The sequence below is a fragment of the Thermobia domestica genome, chromosome 1, assembly GCF_964235325.1.
Source record: "Thermobia domestica chromosome 1, izTheDome1.hap1.1, whole genome shotgun sequence".
NCBI lineage: Eukaryota > Metazoa > Arthropoda > Insecta > Zygentoma > Lepismatidae > Thermobia > Thermobia domestica.
In genome coordinates, this window is record NC_137454.1 from 62,454,524 (window position 1) to 62,474,882 (window position 20,359).

The window sequence follows — 20,359 nt, forward strand, 5'->3', positions numbered from 1 at the left end:
AATATTCTAATCACTATTCGTCCAGGAAAAGTTTAGAAATGTTGTCCGTGATCAAAACAAAATAATACATCTGTAATATAATGACAATAGTAATAGAATAGTACAAGCAGTGCCCCTCCGAATACGAAGTGTGCCCCCCGGATTTTTTTTTCTGAAAGAAACTGCACACACACAAACAAACTTATAAATAATATATTGCAGTGTAAAATATAGATAAATTATATTTGACAAAATATTTTGTTTAATGAATGAATCTACCTGACTATCTATTGCAAAAATATTTATGCGCTCTAAGATTCACTTAGCTTACCTTCTTCCCGTGACAATAATTCTTGCAAGATGCTCAAAGCTGAATCAAGGATAGAGTATTGTGGCATCTGATGTTTTCAGCTGTTGAACGGGATCGTGTCTGATGCTGGAAGGACAGTTCTCAACATTGCTGAACTTAGAGACGGATAAAATCCCAGTTTTCAATATCTTATGTATGCTAAAATTCACTGTCCTCGCATCCAACACATCATTTGAACCTGACATACGGCGTAAAGCACTGAACAGCGATTCAACAGGATCACTAGAAAATGCTTGCGTAAGAACATATTGATACCCATTTTCCAGCAAATATTTTATGCAGAGAACAGTTGATCTAGATGTTAAGGTGATTGCGTAATACGTCTCGCTGGTTAGGAATTGCTTTCCAAGCATCATGCTTGCAGATTTTATAGTTTCTGAGTAAGGTAGAAAATAATTTTCCAACCAATCAAGGCGACTATCATTCAAAGAGAAAAACTGTTGTTTATCATTATTTCTGCTTTCTATATGCTGATGTGTATTACTTACGTCATGCATAGAGAACCATTTGTTGATATTTGTCATAAAGATCAATGTTGCTTCAGAATCTTTGAATTTGTATGCCTCGGGATGTGTGGTTGCGTTGTCTTTCAGTGCTTGAATAACACCAATTACTGATGGTGAGAATATTTCCTTGGCTCTTTTGACGTTCATTTTCTCGAACGAACTAGGTTAGATGTATTTTTTCATCAGGTACCTAACAGGTTTAATAACCTCTTCTTTTTGCAATTTGTATAAGAGTTTTAAATACTCTCCTAAAGTTACTTCAGTACCGTCAGTCATTTGTCGTCCAATAAATTGGGTCCTGACGTTTTTCAAAATATGGCACTGATCGAAGCTTAGAAACAATTTCCTGTTTTCATTTAATGGATGTATAATCTCTGGTTGTAATGAACCCCCACCGAAATGCCTCATCATTGTTGTGTTTGTTTTATGGTTTTCAGAAACAATTCTAATTATAACAAAACCGCATTCCTCTACTTTCTGAATCACATGCAATGTTAACTGGTACAACTCACGGCCAGACAGTTGCTTCGTAAAAAAAAAGTGCGAATGGGATCTGGTAACTGGTTGAAAGACCTCTTATAACAAAACAAAGAACACAATTGGCCACCACTTGCTTTTTAGGAGCTTCAATATGTTCCTGCACATTTGCTGCTGAATGAGATGTTTCTTTATAGCCGAAGAAAGCATCAAGTTTTCGATCATAAATAACCTTAGGGCTGATTGCGGCTTCATCTACAATCAATGAACAAAAACGTTCAATTGCCGTTATATTTTTTGCCTCTAAAGTTAAACATTCTTTAGTCAATGGTGTTACACCGCTGGAGTAATCACTAGCACCTACGTATCTATCAAGTGTTCTCTTACACGGGAATCTTAAAAATCCTCTTGAGCGTACATGAAAATAACCCTTCGGAGAAATGTATTGAAAAATTTCTCATTCCCGAATTATGTCAGTGCTCCACTTACCCCTTCCCTTACTATAGTTACAGAGTTGCTCTAAAATAAACTTAGCATGCACACTACCCCGATCAGCGTCTTCCTTTACAAGTTGAAGTTCTTTATGAAGCACATCATCTGCGATAAACTGAAGCTTCTCTTTGGTTGTACTTAATTCTTCTAGCTTCTTCTGGAGTAAAGAGTTCAGTCGAGTAACTTTTACACGTAATCTATTAATGTCTTTTCTCAATTCGTCAGCGTTCAGTGTGTCCATTTGAGTTGTTTTATTAATAGTTTCGTCCAGCGAAACAGAAGAATTTGGATTTGGGTCTTCATGTTGAGGGAAGGAACGAAGAACAGCTTCTTCATTTTTATGTTTTTTTCTTAATATTCCTTAATATTCCTTACATTATAGGAGGGATAGTTGGAAAATATTGTTGGCATTGAGTTCAATTTCAGTCGTCTATACTTGCCACTTGGTACGTAATCATCTTGTTTGAAGTGTAACGAACAAACAACTGAAGATGGAGAGTTACTATTTGGTACAAAATTTTCTCGCGAAATCGCCTTAAGCCATCTTTTCACATCTTTCCCTGTCTATTGGAAATTCGTGGAAAGACAAATTTATCTCTTTTTTCTTCTTGTTTGTAGTGCAAAATGGGACACAATAGTACACCATTATCAACAAAGACAAAACACGCAAGGAAAGACCAAAAACCACACTAACTTGCACTCACATTACCGCCAAAATTCAATAATATGAACACAACTATTAACCATAACTGTTACTCTATAATGAAATGATCCTTGGAAGCCAGCGCCTCTCGCGGCACTTGCATACACTTTTGCGTTTACAGACATAGGCATGGAGCGAACGAAGGATTGTCAAGGCCGCTAAGAACAGCGAGGGAACATCGAGTCGGCCGTGTATGAAACTATATGTAAGGAGTGTGACAGTATATGGATATGAGATATGGACTCCAAGAGAAGAGAAGAGCGGAGAATTGGAATCTTCGAAATATGGTGCTAAAGGGGGATGTTAAAATTAGGTAGGTGAATAAGATATAAAATGAAAGGCTATTGGAAATGGTAGAAGAGAGAAGTGTACGGAAGAGTATTTCCTAAAGAAGAGATAGGATGATTGGACACATTATGAGATGTGGAGGAATCACACTGTTAGATATGGAGGTAATAGCAGATTTAAAAAATACCTAGAAGAAGGCCGGGATTAAAATATACGAACCAAACAATGCAAGGTGTAGGGCAGAAAAAGTACATGGGAATGAAAAGTGTGGCTCAGGATAGGGAAGAACGAAAAGCTACGTTAACCAATCTAAAGATTGCTGATCTGAGAAGAAGAAAAATAAGACCTCTCGAAGATCCTGGTTTGTATTATCGTTTCGCTTCTTATTCTACCCCAAAGTCTTTCTCCCTTTAGCTTCCCAAATGGAACTGTACACGCCTCACGTATATTTTCCATGCAGGCTGCTTGTCTCGCCCTTTTTAAATGACGTAAGGAATTGAGATATTTTGACTTTATTATTCGTGTATGATGGTCAATGATCTGTATTTATTGCAAAGTTCCGCATTGTATAATTTGTTAAATTCACATGTTTATTCTTTCTTTCGCACCAAATCATTTTTATGAAATATTTTATTTCCGAAAGTTCTTCATCTCTGTTCTATGCTCGTTAGCGACCAACTTTTAACAGCCAAGCATTACGATATACAGACTTGTGTTCTGAATTTCTGTTTTTCATTTCGTTGAATAGTTGTGACTATAATAAGTTTTTTACGTGGTGGTAATATTCATTTCCTGTTATTCATCTTTATGTGATCTTTAGAAAATTACGTAAAGAAAATCTTATATTAATCTACGAATTTCTTAATAGTTTGAAACACTTGAAAGAGTTGGTGAAAGATCACTGAGCAGTTAAGAACATGTTATATCATATTATTGATCTATATTTATTTGTTTTTAGGAAATTTCAACCCAAAGTGATGGTGGGACTTTATGAAAGCCAATTACGTAAACTAGCAACATCACTGGGAGATTATAGGGGAAGGCCAGGCTATCCTGAACATTGGCCTGACAGTCTTGCAGATATGCAGCTTGTAGTAGAGACGTAAGTAATCTGTACTATTATAACATTATAAGAGGAAAAGTTACTAACTTATCATCGCCTAAGTCAGTCGTGTGCAACAGCGGGCCATATGCGGCCCGCCTAACCCTGTCTTCCGGCCCGCTAGTCAGTTATTGAAAACAATAATTATTGTAATTTTTCTTTTTTACAAAACCTGTTAAGAGTGAACTGCAAATTTTCCATCAATCATACAGTGCGAAACGTGGTAACGCCCTGAGGACAAGCGCAAGTATTTGGGGGAAATTTCCCTTGGTATAAGGATTGCTAGATGTATCAACAAAGTTCTAAATACATTATTCTGCTTCTCTTTAGTGAGTAAATACAGTATTTTGGTTACCATTATAACAGTTGTTTTGTGTTATTGTGATGTAAATTACGATGAACATGTTCCGTCATTTCATACTATATTATTCAATTGTCGTAAAAGTAATATACTTACAGTGAGGCCCGCGACGCCATTTAGTGCTCTGTGATTGGTCCGCCCACTGTTTCAAGTTGCACACCCCTGGCCTAAGCCATACTACTACAGGTAGAAATATGGAATTTGGACAGAATACTTCTTTTGTCACGGAAGCAAAAGATAAGAAATGATTTTTTTTTAAAAATCCTAAGAGGGAGTAAAAGGGAATTAAAATTTTTTGCTAGTACTTCAGTATCTCACGAATCCCTTAAGTCAGTGGTTCTCAAAGTGGGGTACGCGGACCCCTGAAGGTCCGTGGGACGTAGCCAGGGGGTCCGCGACGCCTAAAAATTGAAATGTGTTATAATAAAATGGAATTCACAAGAAGTATATTTTTTTCAGTTACTAAAAAGAAAGCAATTAGAAATTATACTTACGTTTGTAAATTTAAATGTTTTACTAAATTAAAACTTAACAACTACTACTACTTTACTAAATTTCTGCCCTTTGAGTATGAAGAGTTGTCTAAAAAGGCATTGCAACATGTGATGCCTTTCCCTACCACTTACTTATGTGAACACACCTTTTCTGCTCTTTGCAGTATTAAAGCCTAAAACGAAATCCTTTTAATGTGGAATCGGACCTAAGCTTAATGGTGACAAATCTTATTCCAGATTTCAATGTAATTACGGAAAAATAGAAAGAATTTCATTCCTCATATTAGTGATCCCACATTTGAGATCATTGTTTATTATTATTATTATTATTATTATTATTATTATTATTATTATTATTATTATTATTATTATTATTATTATTATTTAAGTATATTGATTTTCAGTCTTGAAAGTTACTGTATTTTCAATTGAAATTTCGTTCACTAGGAAACAATCATGTATCTTTAGAATAAGTTACTTATTGCAATATTTTTCTTGATCTTTTTGTCAGTGGTAATTCTAATTAGTATAGTGTTCAATACCACGTGAAATTTCAGATAGCAGTGCAAGGGGGTCCGCGAATCACTTTCCGAATGCACAGGGAGTCGGCGTTATCGGAAAGTTTGAGAACCACTGCCTTAAGTTATAGAGATAAAATTCCTCGTATAAACTCTTCATTAAAAACAAGGAAAAACTGTTTCAGCGTCTTTGAAAATTCCGCTCATACGAGGGGAAAGGTGCGATATTTTTATAACACCCAAATTTCCCTTTCTTTGTCCTGCAAGTGCCGAATGTGAGAATTAGTTGAAAACGTATAAAATTAGGTATATATATACTGTTAATTAAAAATAAGATAATACGTATTTTAGCGTTTTAGGAAAATTCGTTCCTAGGGTTACATATCTATAATATTTAAATTTCCCTTTATTTATTCAGTGTGTCCGACTTAACGATTCGATTAATTTGGAGATGTGAGATTCGGTGTAGTAACTCTTAATCTAATATATAAAATTGAAAGTGCCTATGTTTGATGAGATTCGGGCCTGGGATGGTTTTTATCATTTCACTTTGACGGTGCAACGTACTAGAGAGGGAGGTGGGGGGAGATATATAAAAATCTCTATGTATAAAAATGAAAGTGACTATGGTTGGGATTTCACAACTCTTGAACCACCCGACCGATTTCGATCAAATTTTCAACATAGATGAAGTTCGGGCCTGAGAAGTTTTTTTATCATTTCACTTTGATGGTAGAACTTAGGGGAAGGGGAAGAGGGAGATATTTAATAATGATAGTAAATAACCGATATTAGTGTCGAATCCATAGTTTTCGGGGTCGCTGAGACGAACAGTGGCACTTCCGATGCCGTTAATAATATAGAATGTGGATAATATAGAAATCCAAATTCAGCCTGCATTGCCCTTTATGCCCAAAATCAAACTTATTCTCCCCGTGCGGAGGATGGGCAATCTGCTAGTTAAAAAATAGAGGAATACATGTTCCTGCATTTTCGAAATTTTCCTCTTATGGGGGAGAAAAAGGGAATCATTTATATAAAATCCAAGTTTCTCTTTCCTTATTCAGAAAGTGCTGAATATGATGATTTGCGTAAGTTGGATTTGTGAAATTCGGTGTATAAATTCTTAATTAAAAATTAAAGGAGCAAGTGTTTGTATTTTCAAAAATCTCACTCCTGAGGGAAGGGGATGGAGTGGAGTCATTTTTATATTATCCACATTTCCTTTTTCTTATTCAGAAAGTGACAAATTTGAGGATTCGCATAGGTTGGAGATTTGCAATTCGTAAATATGTAATATTCGATAAAGCTTAATTAAGAATGAGGGAATATGTTCTTAGGGAATATGTTTTCGGAAATTCCACTCGTAAGGAGGAAATGTGGAATTTTCTACAGTATTCTAATTCAGGTTTTATATGTATTTATTATTTTTTTTTTCGTCCTGTGCGAAGCACAGGCTCTTTTACTAGCTGTGTATTTTTGTTTCGTAAAGGATATGAATTAATTTGCATTTAGAAAATATAATTGGTATATAGTTTGAATCGTTTGATAAGTGCTGTTTGAAACGAAAATGTACTTCAGTGATCGCACTGTATGATCTAAATAAAATTTGTTGCATTATGTGTCATAAGATATATTCAAAATTATTATTGTGTATATGTGTTGTTTATCGTGTGATTCAACTAAAAAGAAGATCGTAATTAACTCGACTTTTCTGCTTATTTTTAATTTTTGTGTACTTAATGACAATAGAAAATTCTCACTTTTTTCTGTGTATATAACACGTACAGTATAGTACAATTGATTATTTTTTCATTTGTGTATAAAAAGTTGTGTGTGTATATTTCTTTCAGAGCGGCTGGCCCGTTAATGTTATCCCCTACAGGCCAGTTCATAGTTCCGGCAACTTGTCCAGCGTCGTTAATAGTCAACTTCATTTCTGAAAATCTTGAAAGAGCTTCCGAATTGCTTCAGAGGTACCAATGGTATGTAAATATTATATATTAAATAGATTGATAATTTATTCGATATGAATTGTAGTTGTGTAAACAGTGAGTAAAAGTATGCACCTACCATTTGATCTGTTGTGTAATTGAGGAATTTCCTTTCCCTGTAAAGGACATATTTTCAGTGGAAACTTTGTAGAACTACGTAGTCTTACCATAAACACTGTCCCAACTTTTGAGGGTGGCTGTACTTCCACCTGCACAAGCGAGCGACATCAAGAGCAGTATCGTAAAGTGTGAGTCATTGCTGGATGAGCTGAAGAAGTGTAAAAGTGTCAGTTGTAAGATGGGGCAAGTATGAAAATCGTGTGGCTATGATAACTTTGCACAAGGTAGGCAAATCACCAGAAGAGATTTTCAAGACTCTCCAGAAGCTACAAATTAGTAAAATGTTCGTTTTCCTCACTATCCAGCACTTCGTTGAAACTGGAACTGTGAAAGATCGCCCGGGCAAGGAAGACCACGCACAGTACGAACACCGGAACTTGTGAAAGTAGTGACGGCGCGTGTCCAACAAAATTCATTTAGGAAACAGTCAGTTGTGGCTCGTGAGCTAAAGATATCGAAAATATCTGTCTCGCACGTTAAGCAGGGTCTGCGACTCCATGGTTACAAACAACGCAAAGGACATCTCCTGACAAATGAACTGAAGCGCCAGTGGTTCCTGAAAGCGAAGCAAGCACTTACTTAAGCGTTACGCAGCAATTGGGCACCGTCAGATCTTTTCACTAATGAAAACATTTTCAGTGTTGAGGAGACTTTCAATGTCCAAAATGACAGAATATAGGCCACATCCTCTAGAGAAGCTGGTGGAAAGGCTTCAAGGATCCAGAGAGATCAGCATTCTGCCTTAGTCATGGTGTGGTGGAGTGTGAGCTACGAGTCCCAACGGAGCTCCATTTCTGTGAAAAGGGGATCAAAACGTCTGGCAAAGTGTACCAGGAGACAGTGCGTGAGAGACTAGTCAAGAATCTCACCAACATGGACAGAACTGAAGCTTCCAGCAGATCTCAGCCCCAGCACACCAGGCACTGAGAACCCAGCAGTGGCTGGAGGGAAATGTTCAGGATTTAATTTCCACTTCAGATTGGCCTTCTGAAAGTTCAGACCTAAACCCTTTGTGGTCCAAGCTTTAGGAGATGGCTTGCGAGAAGAGAGTTTAGATTTAAGTTTATTAAAAGTTTCAAGCAGTCTCTTCTGAAGGCAGCTGCAGATTTTCTAGTTGATGTGTTGCGTAATGCAATTGATGAGTGGCCACAAAGACTTGACGGACTGTGTGCATGCTAAAGGTGGCCATTTCGAATAATTATTTATGACTTTGGTTCATAATGCATTCATGTAACTTGTGTTATTAGGAGATAAAATATCTCTAATCATTTTGTGACAGTGTACTTGAAACTTTGGAACAGTATTTATGGTAAGACTAAGTAAATTCCATCTCGGCTGGTATTGCTTTCTGTCCTTGTGCCCATTTATGCCTTTCTATATCTTTAACATTTTTATTTTTTACTAATTTTCTCTGTTTTTTTTTTCGTATTACTTAATAATACTTAAATAAATAAAGCTTTTCCTTGTCAGGCTTTTTTAAATAATTTAGAAAACTGGGCACGATTCGATTAGCGTGAAGAAAGTTGAATCTTGTGCTCCTTTCACTGTTGGAACTACTTAATTGTTGTGGAAAGGAAAAGCAACTAAGCAAATATTTTTTTTATAATAAATCTTCAATATTATATTTTATTAACGTAATTTAGCCAATACACGGAAGCATTTCGTACCCGCTCCCATTTAAAAAAAATCCTATATGTTTGGAATTATTTCTGCGCCAATATTTCATTTCATTCATTTCATATGCATAATTTCATATAATTTCATTATTTCATATGCAACTGCTTCTATATAGCGCGTTGAAAATTTTTCAAATAAAATTAAGATACTACTCTAACACCTGACCTTCTATATTTTCGAATCACCTCGCACACTTTTTTCTTTTGTTCTATTATGTTATAGGTAACTGCTGTGCATGGGTGGTCTGGACGGAGATCTATATTTAAGAATATTCAGATATATAAAAGTGGTATCAATTGGAAAGAGAAACTCAAAGTTTTGTTCACAGCATCAATATTGTTTGCTGCATCAAAGTTGTACAATGTGAGTCCCGATTGTGAGCATGTAGCCAAGTTTGTTCAAATTTAGCGTCCCTATACAGTACCGAGGCCACATGAAATATAGACGTACAGTTTAAGGTGGAATCCGAACCTCCGTAATGTTCAGTATCCCCTACGGGAATCGAACGCGGGACCATACACCAAAGGCGCACGCGCTGACACTAGATCAGTGCAGAGATTCAATCAGGTTCACATAATTATATTGCATTATATTACGATCTACTGATGCAATAGCATTATCTGTATTACTATCACAAGGAATACATCTGTTTGGTAAACATCCATTGAGGCCGCCGCGAGAAAATGAGGAGATGCTGTGTGTTGCTGAAAGTTGAAACGTGGAATGTTTATTCCATCTGTGGCAGAAGCCGTGTGTGTAACATGTCCAGGTACGAAATCTGTGTGATTGTATTCTTATCGATCGAAAAAATGGCCGGACACTGTCTCATCATTTATATTACAAAACACATTTTTCCTGGATTTTCCTCATTCACACCAGGAAAATGCCGAGATGGTACGAATATACAGGTTCCAGGCCGCTTCCTTCCTTCCTTCCTTTCTTCCCCTTTTCCCGAATACTGTGCTTGCCGAGGGACGTCATCCCTCATGTAACGGGCTTAAAGGCATAGATGCCACTAATCTCCATAAATATGTATAAATGAAATTAAAAAAAAAAAAAAAAAGGAGAGATAACTTTAGCACTAAACACTAATGCCTAAATGGAATAATCGATTTACATTGAGTTTGCATTCTCTCGCAAAAAAAATAGTCGCAAACATTTGCGCAGAATTCTTCACGTAGTGGACAGTGACATGTCGAATTCTCTGCTGGCTTTGACAGTGTGTGTTTGTAAACATTGTGGGAAAGTTGCATGGACACGTTCCACTGTTTCAATGCTTACAAGTGGACGGCCAGACGACTATCGATCACAGATATAATCTCTTTCCTTAAAATTAGAGTGCAACTTAACAAATTGTATGGCTACTGGATGCATTTTCACCAAAGTTTCATCGAATTCTACGTTGTATACTAGTACTACTCGAACGTTTTCTCTCATTTATCCTTAGCAGCAAACTCTTTAACTACGGCGCTATTTTAACAGCCATAGAAACTCTTTTGAGTTTCTCTTTCTATTGATGCCACTTTATATATCAAGTTTCGTAAAACTTAAGTTGTGAATGTTCCTAATCGGGAAGATCATTTGTATAAACGCTTTACTACTACCAGCTTCGAACTTCTTTACTTTTATTTTTCATTCATAACCTTACGTTTTCAGCTTTCTGCTATGAATGGATTCAAATTCGAAGGCAAAATACAGAACTATTGAATTAAGAATATTCGATAGGCAAGGTGGTTCGAAAGTTTATTATTATATGTATGTAAGAACGTATAGTAATAATGTGCAAAATCTTATGTATAGAGCTGAATGCACTTGTATATTGTAGTGGTCATACTTTTTCTACTTTTCAATCACAAATTAATATATGCAAATAATATTTTTATAAAGTTTATGCTGCTTTTTTGTTACCTTGATCTCATGTGCTGAAGGGTTTATTACTTAGTGGTCACCAATAATTTAAACTTCTCAGAACTTTGCAAACGAGACTAAAAGTTAGGACAAAACGATCGGTGTAAATGGGTATTCTACGGTGCAAAATGTTTTTCTGTAAAAACTCTTAACCAGTAACATTTTCTAGTATATGCGTCATTACCACTTCAGAAATGTTTAAAGCTCTTTCACAAAGAGGAGCCATAATTTGTGTATTTCATGAAGCTTGTCTCCTTGTTAAGGGTTTGTTAGGTCTCTTGGTAAACATCAGTGAATTTACAGATGCCGATGGTAAATATCAGTGAGTTTACAGATGCTGATCCGTTTCCATGCGAGCAAATTGAAGTTGTTCCTTACCTTAGATATCCCAGTACACTACCATCGGCCATGTGATGGCTATCACTATTGATTATTATACATCGGAGTTTCCAGTGCAGCAGAATTCGTTGACGCTGTACAGAAATGTATTGTCTCACTCCTGCTTGCAGGGTTTCATGAGACTATTTACCCTACGAACTCGAGTAATAAAATAAACTGTTTGAGAAATCGAGAAGCACAGTAATCTTTGAGATTACCATCTTCTCTTTTGACGGAAACTTTGAACCGAATAGCATGGATATTAATTGCACTTGCAGTGCATATGTAGAAAGCCAGCGATGTTTTGATCGTGTGACTTAAAACTTTGCCCTGGAGGATTTCCATAGAATGGATGTCGTCGTCACACAATGCTGGTATTTCGTTTATGTAAATGGCGTGGGAAACCCGGGTTCGATTCCCGGCGGGAGCTCATGTGGTTCGGATTCCACGTTAATCAGTAGGTCCACGTCTCATATAGCCTCGCTGCTGAAAGAGACGCTAAACTAAAATCAACTCAACTCAACTCGTTTATGTAAACTGGAGATAGAGCATGTTCTTGGCAATAAACAGCAAGCGCTTTGACATTTCTTTTGACCTTAAGAATTTTGAACTTTCCTCTGCATTAAAAGTCAATAACAAGCATAGAACCTTCCAAAAAAACTTCATTTGCATTGACGTACAAAGTTATATCATTCTTTTTTCGTAACACTTCTGTTGATAATGGCCCAAATTTTTCCACAATCACTTAGTGAGATGCATGCTTCATCCTTGGTTGCAACAAAATTTCATGTGGTCACCAGCCAGATGGGGGTAACACATGCACGCTTGCTTTGTGGACAGTTTGGAGCATCAATTTGTGTTGAGTTTCACGATTCACTGTTGATTAGGCCACTTGTATGGTTGTTATAATACGCTCTGGTAATGGATTTTAATAGGCTGCCATATCCAGATTTTTTTTTTTTTTTTTTTTTTTTTTTAAAGTACAGGTCTTGTGCGTTTCACTGACCCTATCTTTGGGTGCGATTTCGTCGATGGTGTGATTTGTAGAGGAGGTTTAAACAATGATCCGTATTATCACAAAACCATTGTTGTGACAGTATTCTACTATGCGGAGTATGCGAAGGTTTGCAAGAGAGATGTTCATGACCTACCCTACCCAATAGCGATTTTTTTCAGCAGCATTTTTCCCAATATATCTTGACTTTTCTTCACACATGTGAGAGATTGATATACGTGTGCATACAGTTTTGTTGCTGTGTGAAACTCGGTTTGATAAATGTTACTGTGTGCAACATGTTCGGATAGAAACGGATCAGTCTCTGTACTTCAAAGTCTGTTGAAAAACTTGTAATGTTGGTGCGAATGAAATTCCCTCTTTGATGTCTAGTGGGAGACCCGCTTCAGCAACACAGCACAGGGATGGACTAAAGTTGTGTGTCTAATGGCACAAACACTACATATGTAAGCCCCTAACCTGGCCCGTACTTACTACCCAATAATATTACTGTAGTTGCAACAACACTCAATGTGCAAATTTATTGATAACAAAGAAAGCCAAACTTCTTGAAATTCTAAATTAAAGGATGTGAAAGAATGTATTTCTATCTTATCTAACACAGTTCAGATTTTGGTAGTGTATTCCATTTTTTAGTCGCACTTTAATCTGGTCGATAGGTTATAAAAGAACACTATGAATCAATGGATCACTACTCTTCATTGATTCATTGCACACAATATCACTGATGATGAAATTTACAACAGGAGGAGGCCGTAGTATGTTACATAACAATGTTGGTCAATTTTTTAAGGTAAAATAATACAAAGCAGAGTGAAGTTTACCAGTACAATTTTACAGTAGTTGACTACAATCATTAGAAAATGAGTCCCATGTATACCGTCAGCATCATATTCGGATGAGCTTCTTACCGTGCAACCGGCTCTCGGAAGGGTATTCGTGCCATTACAGGCGAGTTAGGCATACACCAAACTACTGTCGTTTGGCGACCCCGTACAGTCACTAAGATGAAAAAGTTGGATTGTTGGGTACCACATGAGTTGACACAGGCCAACAAGAACCGCTAGAGCTGTGCGGTTATCTTGACAAAAATTAAATGAAATATTTAGTTTAATGTCCTACGATTATGCACTGAGGCTAAGGGAGACGGTGATGATGAGAAATGAATGAAATGGTGGAATTATGAAAATGGGAGGAAACGTGAAAAACCCCGAGAAAATTCACGCACACGGTGTTTGTCCACCACAAAGCTTACTTGCCGCGAGTTGGGATCGAACCAGGGACCCACACCAAAGGTGAACGCTCGACCACTGAGCCACCACGGCCCCTGCAGTTATCTTGATTTGAGGGAATAACCGGAGAAGTTTCCTGCATCACATTGTTACTCTAGACCTGTGATGAGAATCGTAAACAGTCAGGACGCTGGGTAAATCGTGACCAATGTCCAGGACGACTTCCATACCAAAGTCACGTTTGTTGATTCTGATATTGTAGTCTATGATAGGAGTGATTCATCATGTCTTTCTCAGGCAAGGTGAAACCATTAGTGTTGATCGTTGTAGTGTCGAATTCCATGCAATGCACCGCAAAATCCAGGAATGAGCAACTGACATGGTTTCCTCAGATGTTAATGAAAGGAGGAAACAACCGATTTACATTTATTTTTACACATGATATTCTCTGTAGGTGCGAATTCAATAACATATAAAGAGTGAAAACGTAATTGACTGGACCGAGACTCGAACCCGGGATCTCCGGCATATCGTGCCGATGCGTTAACCACTACGCCACTTAGTTCGCTTCCAAGAACAGCCAAAAGGTATTCTCAATATATAATTACTGGGGTTGTCCAAGCACAGCAGCTAGGCTGTGGTACAAGCCTTGTGGTCTGAGTGGGGAGCACCGACTACAGGAGTAAGAGGTTGTTTGGCTGTTCTGGGAAGCGGACTGGCTGGCGGAGTGGTTAACGGATCGGCATTGTATGCCGGAGATCACAGGTTCGAGTCCCGGTCCAGTCAATTACTTTTGCTGTCTTTATATATTATAGTCTCCCCACGTTTGTTGTCATTGCTCAACTGCGTGTCTCTCAAACTCAATGGTACAGTCTTTCCATGAGTTATAGTATGAAACCTTTCCTCATCTACTGTATTTCTCCGATATCTCTTCCACTGACTACCACTTTTTCCGGTATCTCGATCACTTCTTAGGACGATCAGGTGATGCAATATGCGGTTGAGGATTCCCTCGCATAGCTGATTCCAGACTTCATTCACTACGGAATCCAAGCGTTGGCAAAAATTGTGGTTTTAGACGGCGACTATGTTTGTTAACCATGTATTATAGTTTTATTTGTTTAATTGCCTTTGAAAATGAACATTTCATTCGGTTCAACCTAATATTCAGGCAGATTGCCAAGTTCATACCAAGAGTTTAATAATACTGAACTGGAAGTAGGATTAAAAACAACAAAGGTTCTAGAAGAAACTAAAACTGAAACACTAACTGTTTTCTTATATAGAATGAGACGGCTTTACCAGAAGACTACTTAACATGTCTTTTCAAAACTACCATTGACCAATCCTAATCTCAAACAGAGTTTAAGCTATCATAATTTACCTGAAACATTTGTCTTCTATTGCCATTACTCCACTGAGACAAGTGGAAGATGAAAAAAGGGAGACAAGTGGAAGTGAACAAAAGGGCTAAAGAATGATGAATCCTTAAATGAAGAGGCATCATATAAACTTTCTTGTGTGTTTCCAGAAAGAAAAATAGCCGAAGTTGATAAGATCTGGACAAACATAACAATAACATTTTGCAAACTACGAAACTATCTCACATTTATTTAAGGAAAAAAATCCAGATATGACAGGATATGGAGAAAGGATGTATGCTAGTGATACTACTTATTTTTACTTTTTGATCAAAAATTCATACTTTTTTTGATTAAAACTTGCTTGAATCTCTGTTTGTATGTTTGTTTCCTACAAACATTCACACCTTGATCCGTTCAAATGAATTTTGCAACATATTTAGTACCAACCTCGAAACTGGGTTTTTTATTGTGTCACTTTGAAATACGTATCCTAGGAAAGGTTACTAACATTCTTTCTTAAGATAGATTACGTTTTATTATTCAAATATTTTCCGTTAACCTTATACCTTCGTCCAAAAAGCTGTGATTTATTAGCTCCGTGTTCCAAATATACTCGTTCCAAGATGGTAACTACGGTAGATATCGTATTTCATCACTGAAAAGCTCTTTCGCTTTCATTAATCATAGGAGGTCTAAGTTTAAAGACGGGGAAAGGTAACAAATATAGATGTTTGTGTCTGCCATGTGAAAGCAGAGTTAATTTAACTATCATAACATAACCACACGGAGGAAAAACAAGATTTTCGAACCACCCTGTATATTTATTATTTGAATGTATAGTATTCATACTTGAAGCGAGTGTTTTGTGTTCATTAGTTTTTATGTGTATTCATTTTGTTGCAGGACAAAATATAAAGAGAGAGATATTTATAATACCTGCGTGAGGGAACTAAAACTATCGGCCTTACAGAAAGATGATAATATTACACCTGATTTAATGATTAGCTGTTGTGAGCGCTTGGTTGCTCATAAAGAGAGCCTTATCCATCTAACAGACGGAACACGCCTCTGGGTAACCACATATTACTCAGTGATGTCCGATGGAGAGATATGTATTCCGTGGAACTGGAAAATGTGAAGAAAAAACGTAATCGAGTTTGTTAGCGTTTTAATTGTGTAGTGTGCGTGATAATCGACTGATTTCTCCTTTTGTGGTAGTTTTTTGTAGGAAGATGAAAATGTTCTAATTTTTCATTCTGTACAGATTGTTGTAAATAAACGTTGTTGTCTTAGATACTGTGTAATTATTTGATATCCTGTTATTTGTGTTTCATTGCAATTGTGTACATTACACTGAATATTATTCGGTATACTTCTAATAAATTACGCCTGAATTTTCTATTACATAATATTACATAGAACACCGTAGATCGGAAAATGCAAAAAGAAGGTGTAAAAGTTTTTGTGTTTTGCCTTATACATCACTGAGGTTATGAACGACAGGACTACTATTACCATAGACTCCGAACCACGATCAAGGCTTTAATGCGCTTCAGTTGGCGGATAATTACACCATCATGCAAGATCAACCCTCACAGTGTAGGCCGTTCTCCACCACACCATCTCACCTCCAAGAGAACCACGCCACCGGTCCGGCGTAATGTAGTTTTGGGGTAGCAAGAAAAGTCTTCATTATTGTACAGTGTTAGGTATCGTCACTAAATGTTAGTAATACGGCCTCAGTTGTGTTTTATTTTCATTTATACATAACTGGTTGTTCGAAGGCGAGTCTTCCTCTCCGAACCTGAATGAGTTGTTTGTTAGCAAACGTATTAGATTAGAAGAAGCGGGTAACCTACGACAATGAATATCTAGGATAGTGCTCGAAAGAAAGAATTCTCAAAGGACTGCAAGTAACACTTCATAACGAAGGACTTCTTATGAATATGCATCACTAGTTCGTGTCACTCTGCAATATGACATTTTTCAAACATAAAAATTACACGTGAATACTCTCTCGTTACCTTTACGGTCAAATCCACGGTGCACATATTGCTAAGTATTGGTGTACTATATTTCCTGCCATATTGTTCAGACATAGTTGAAATTTCACAAGAGTTAAAATCAAAAACCTTTGTATTTATATATTCACATCCTCCACTCAGCTTTACACTATTCTTGAAATTTCCGGACTAACTTTACGACATCATACAAAATTCATAGCCTTTCTTGATTCTTTACCAGGTGCGTAATGTGGGGAAGACAGGGGGCTATTGTCTCCTGCTAAGTTGAGAAACACACATTTTTTAATCAATTGTATACTAATAAAAATGTGGAACTCTCATGTCAGTAAAAACTTTTTTGCAGAACAGTTGTAGATTTGTTGTTCCAAGGAGAAAGGTGCAAATTTTATTGAATAAATTGAAGGGCTATAAACGACAAAACTATGTTAGTGAATTAAGAAAGCTTCAGTTGTGTTGTAAAATGCCAGTGATCATAATGGACGCAAGCCAAATACTTTCATCTAACGAGTTCAAAATTTGACCACGATGCACCAGAAGCAGCCTGGAACATCAGCATAGCTTTTTCCATGTCACAGTTAATGAACGAACCACATACAGGAATGGTTCGAAAAATTCCGATCCAGCAATATGAACCTTGAAAATAAAAATGGGGGCTGAACACTCATCAGCAGCAATCAGAAACCATGAATTGCGATCACTGTAGGAATCTGATCCTCTTCAAATTATGAAGGATATAGCAGTGATATTTGCTGTACATTATTACCTTACAGTTTTCCGGCACATGCAAGAACTTGGAAAAGACGAGAAACTGGATAATTTGCTTCCTAGAAGCTCTTTGAGTAACACATGAAGTGTCGTTGTCGTGTACTGTCCCGACACCGAAACATTACGTTTTTGCACCGAGATGTGAAGAAAAATTGATATTTTACGATAATCGCCGTTCTATACAATGGATAAATGCTGATGATCTTTTAAAACACATGACAGAACCAACATTTCATCTGAAGAAGATAATGATGACTTGTGCTGCTGCTGATATTATTTACAGTTTGTTCTTAAAACTGCTGAAATATTGAGTACTGCACCTAGAAGATGAAATGGTTTACGAGTAAAGTGGGCTCGGTTTTTCTCAACAGAAATGAAATATTATTTCTTCATAACGCGAATCCCATAGGGTACGAACAGTAGTCCGAAAATTACACAACTTATACTATGATTCTTCTGCACTCATCACACTTACCAGAGCTTTCGTCAGTCTACTTTCACATTTTTATACCTTTGAACCATCTTTTGCTAGGGGAAAGGTTCACCAGTGAAGCAGCTGTGAAAAATCCCTCTGAGAAATTTCCTCAACCCTCTTTGGAAGAAGCGTGTATCACCAAATTAGCATTTAATTTGATTTTTACCACCGAGTTCTTTGACATTTCATGCACAACATTTTTTTCTTTCTATATCAAGTGTACTGTAGAAATCATGTAAGTGTCCACTCGGGGGCCGAGTGGCAAACACACATGCTTTCTGTACGCGTTGTCCTGGGTTCGACTCCGGATGTATGTAGGGATGCTTGAGTCGGACTAATTAGTAAGTTCTGACTCGTAGTTTCAGAAAGCAACGCTAAACCCTAATGAACACAACTGTAGAAATTATCGCTCAGTATATTTAAGTCGGAATTTGGATCTGAAAATGAAGCCTTCCATTCCTATTTCATTGTAAATCATCTTACAGAACATCTAAATTTCTAACTGAAATGTGATCTTGTATGTCATAAATATAATTTAATATGTTAAATGTAATCTCATTTTTGTAACATGAAGGGGGCAGCAATAAGTGAATGAATAATCTAAAAATTCCTTTTCTTGAAATAAATAAATAAATAAATGAGTAACAGAAGTTCGCTCCAAATGTTTTCTAATACAACGCATAGATGTTTCTATCCAACGTGGCAACGTCTCGTCGGTCCTTGGGACTTTACCAACTGGAAAGAAACTACTCCCTGGACAACAGTTTTTCTTTTAGATCATTTCCAAGTAATATGAAACCCGTTCTTGTGTAGGTAGGGAAATGAATGATTGATTTGTACATTTGTTTAAATTTTATATATTTTGATGTTTTGATGATTATATGCATTCTCTAAATTAGTGCAGTTCTGACGATTGTGAATATTAAACAATAATATAGTTTTTTTTTTCTTTCAAAATTTATTTATTAGCTTTCTATATACAATCAATACAAAACAATATTTTCGTTTTTACAAGCTAACTAAAAATGATTCCTGTTGACTTCCCTTTAGTGCTTATTTAATGCATAAATAGAAAGATTCTCTGTGCATATGACCAACATTCAAATATGATTTCCGTACATTTTAATTCTGAAATATACAGAAATGTTACATGAGCTACATATGTTTAGTTTAACAAAAACTTTCACGTAAATGAATTGTTCAATTGTGATCGGTTGGTGAAGGTGTCATTTCTCGATGTACTGTCACTGGACATTGAAAAGTATTGTCATAGTTCTCCACATTTCCATTCGGGTCATGAGTTGTCATAATTGTATCAACATGGGATTCAAAGTGTTTGTTGATGTTCATAGAAGCACTTACGAACTTTTCTTTTTCTGGCGATGGCTCTTCTGACTCTGAGTTCGATGTATCCATGTCGCTTGGCTCATCGAAGCTTGTGACGTTTTTCTGTCGTTTTAGTGTTGCGGTGCTCCGCATAGATATGGTTTCTGACTCCATTGTCTCTACTACAAGGACCTGCAGTTTATGTATTTAAAAAATAGATACACAATATATTTTATCATACTCAATACCTGTCATCATCTCAAATATAAAACATATAAATTTATTTCAGTAATAACAATGATTACAAAAAAGTATACGTATCATTTCCATTCTGAATTTTAAAATGTCATCAGAATATTTCCATCAAGCAAGGTTTTATTTTGACAGTATTTTTTAAACCCTTATTTCGCGAAATGGGCCGTATTTTCTCAAAAGATGCATGTGTTCAGAATTCGGAGCGACATTGCTCATCTATTTATTAACGTAGAAGACTGATTTAGGTGTCAGATTATTGTGGAAAGATAAAGCTTTCACCTTATATGGAGATCGTCGTCATCGATCGCATAGGGGTGGGGATGTCATTGAATTTCGGTAAAATATTGTGGAAATCGTATATTTTCAATTGTGCAATTCCTCCTCTCTTGGCGCACCTTAACAACGGGCGACAAAATTATTAAAGTTAGACAGCTCATGAGAGACACATGTCATATAGTTATTCAATTTGCCGAAGGTGTCCTTGTACAGTAAAAAAAAATAAATAAAAAAATGACATCATTGTCACTTAGCCAAGA

At 36.6% G+C, this 20,359-nt stretch overlaps 2 protein-coding genes across 2 annotated transcripts in view; one reads left to right on the forward strand and one right to left on the reverse strand.

Annotated features, from left to right (window-relative positions):
* The window catches only part of LOC145685410 (T-cell activation inhibitor, mitochondrial-like), a 52,166-nt gene extending 35,894 nt beyond the window's left edge, over positions 1 to 16,272 (forward strand). The window contains exons 8-10 of the mRNA XM_081757806.1: positions 3,774 to 3,917; positions 7,144 to 7,275; positions 15,882 to 16,272. Of these exons, the coding sequence (XP_081613932.1) occupies positions 3,774 to 3,917; positions 7,144 to 7,275; positions 15,882 to 16,116 (511 nt within the window). The 3' untranslated portion in view covers positions 16,117 to 16,272. The remainder of the gene's footprint in view (positions 1 to 3,773; positions 3,918 to 7,143; positions 7,276 to 15,881) is intronic.
* A 2,905-nt stretch (positions 16,273 to 19,177) lies between these two features.
* The window catches only part of LOC145685414 (cyclic nucleotide-gated channel beta-3-like), a 43,636-nt gene continuing 42,454 nt past the window's right edge, over positions 19,178 to 20,359 (reverse strand). Inside the window, exon 17 of the mRNA XM_081757808.1 lies at positions 19,178 to 19,760. Within this exon, the coding sequence (XP_081613934.1) occupies positions 19,443 to 19,760 (318 nt within the window). The 3' untranslated portion in view covers positions 19,178 to 19,442. The remainder of the gene's footprint in view (positions 19,761 to 20,359) is intronic.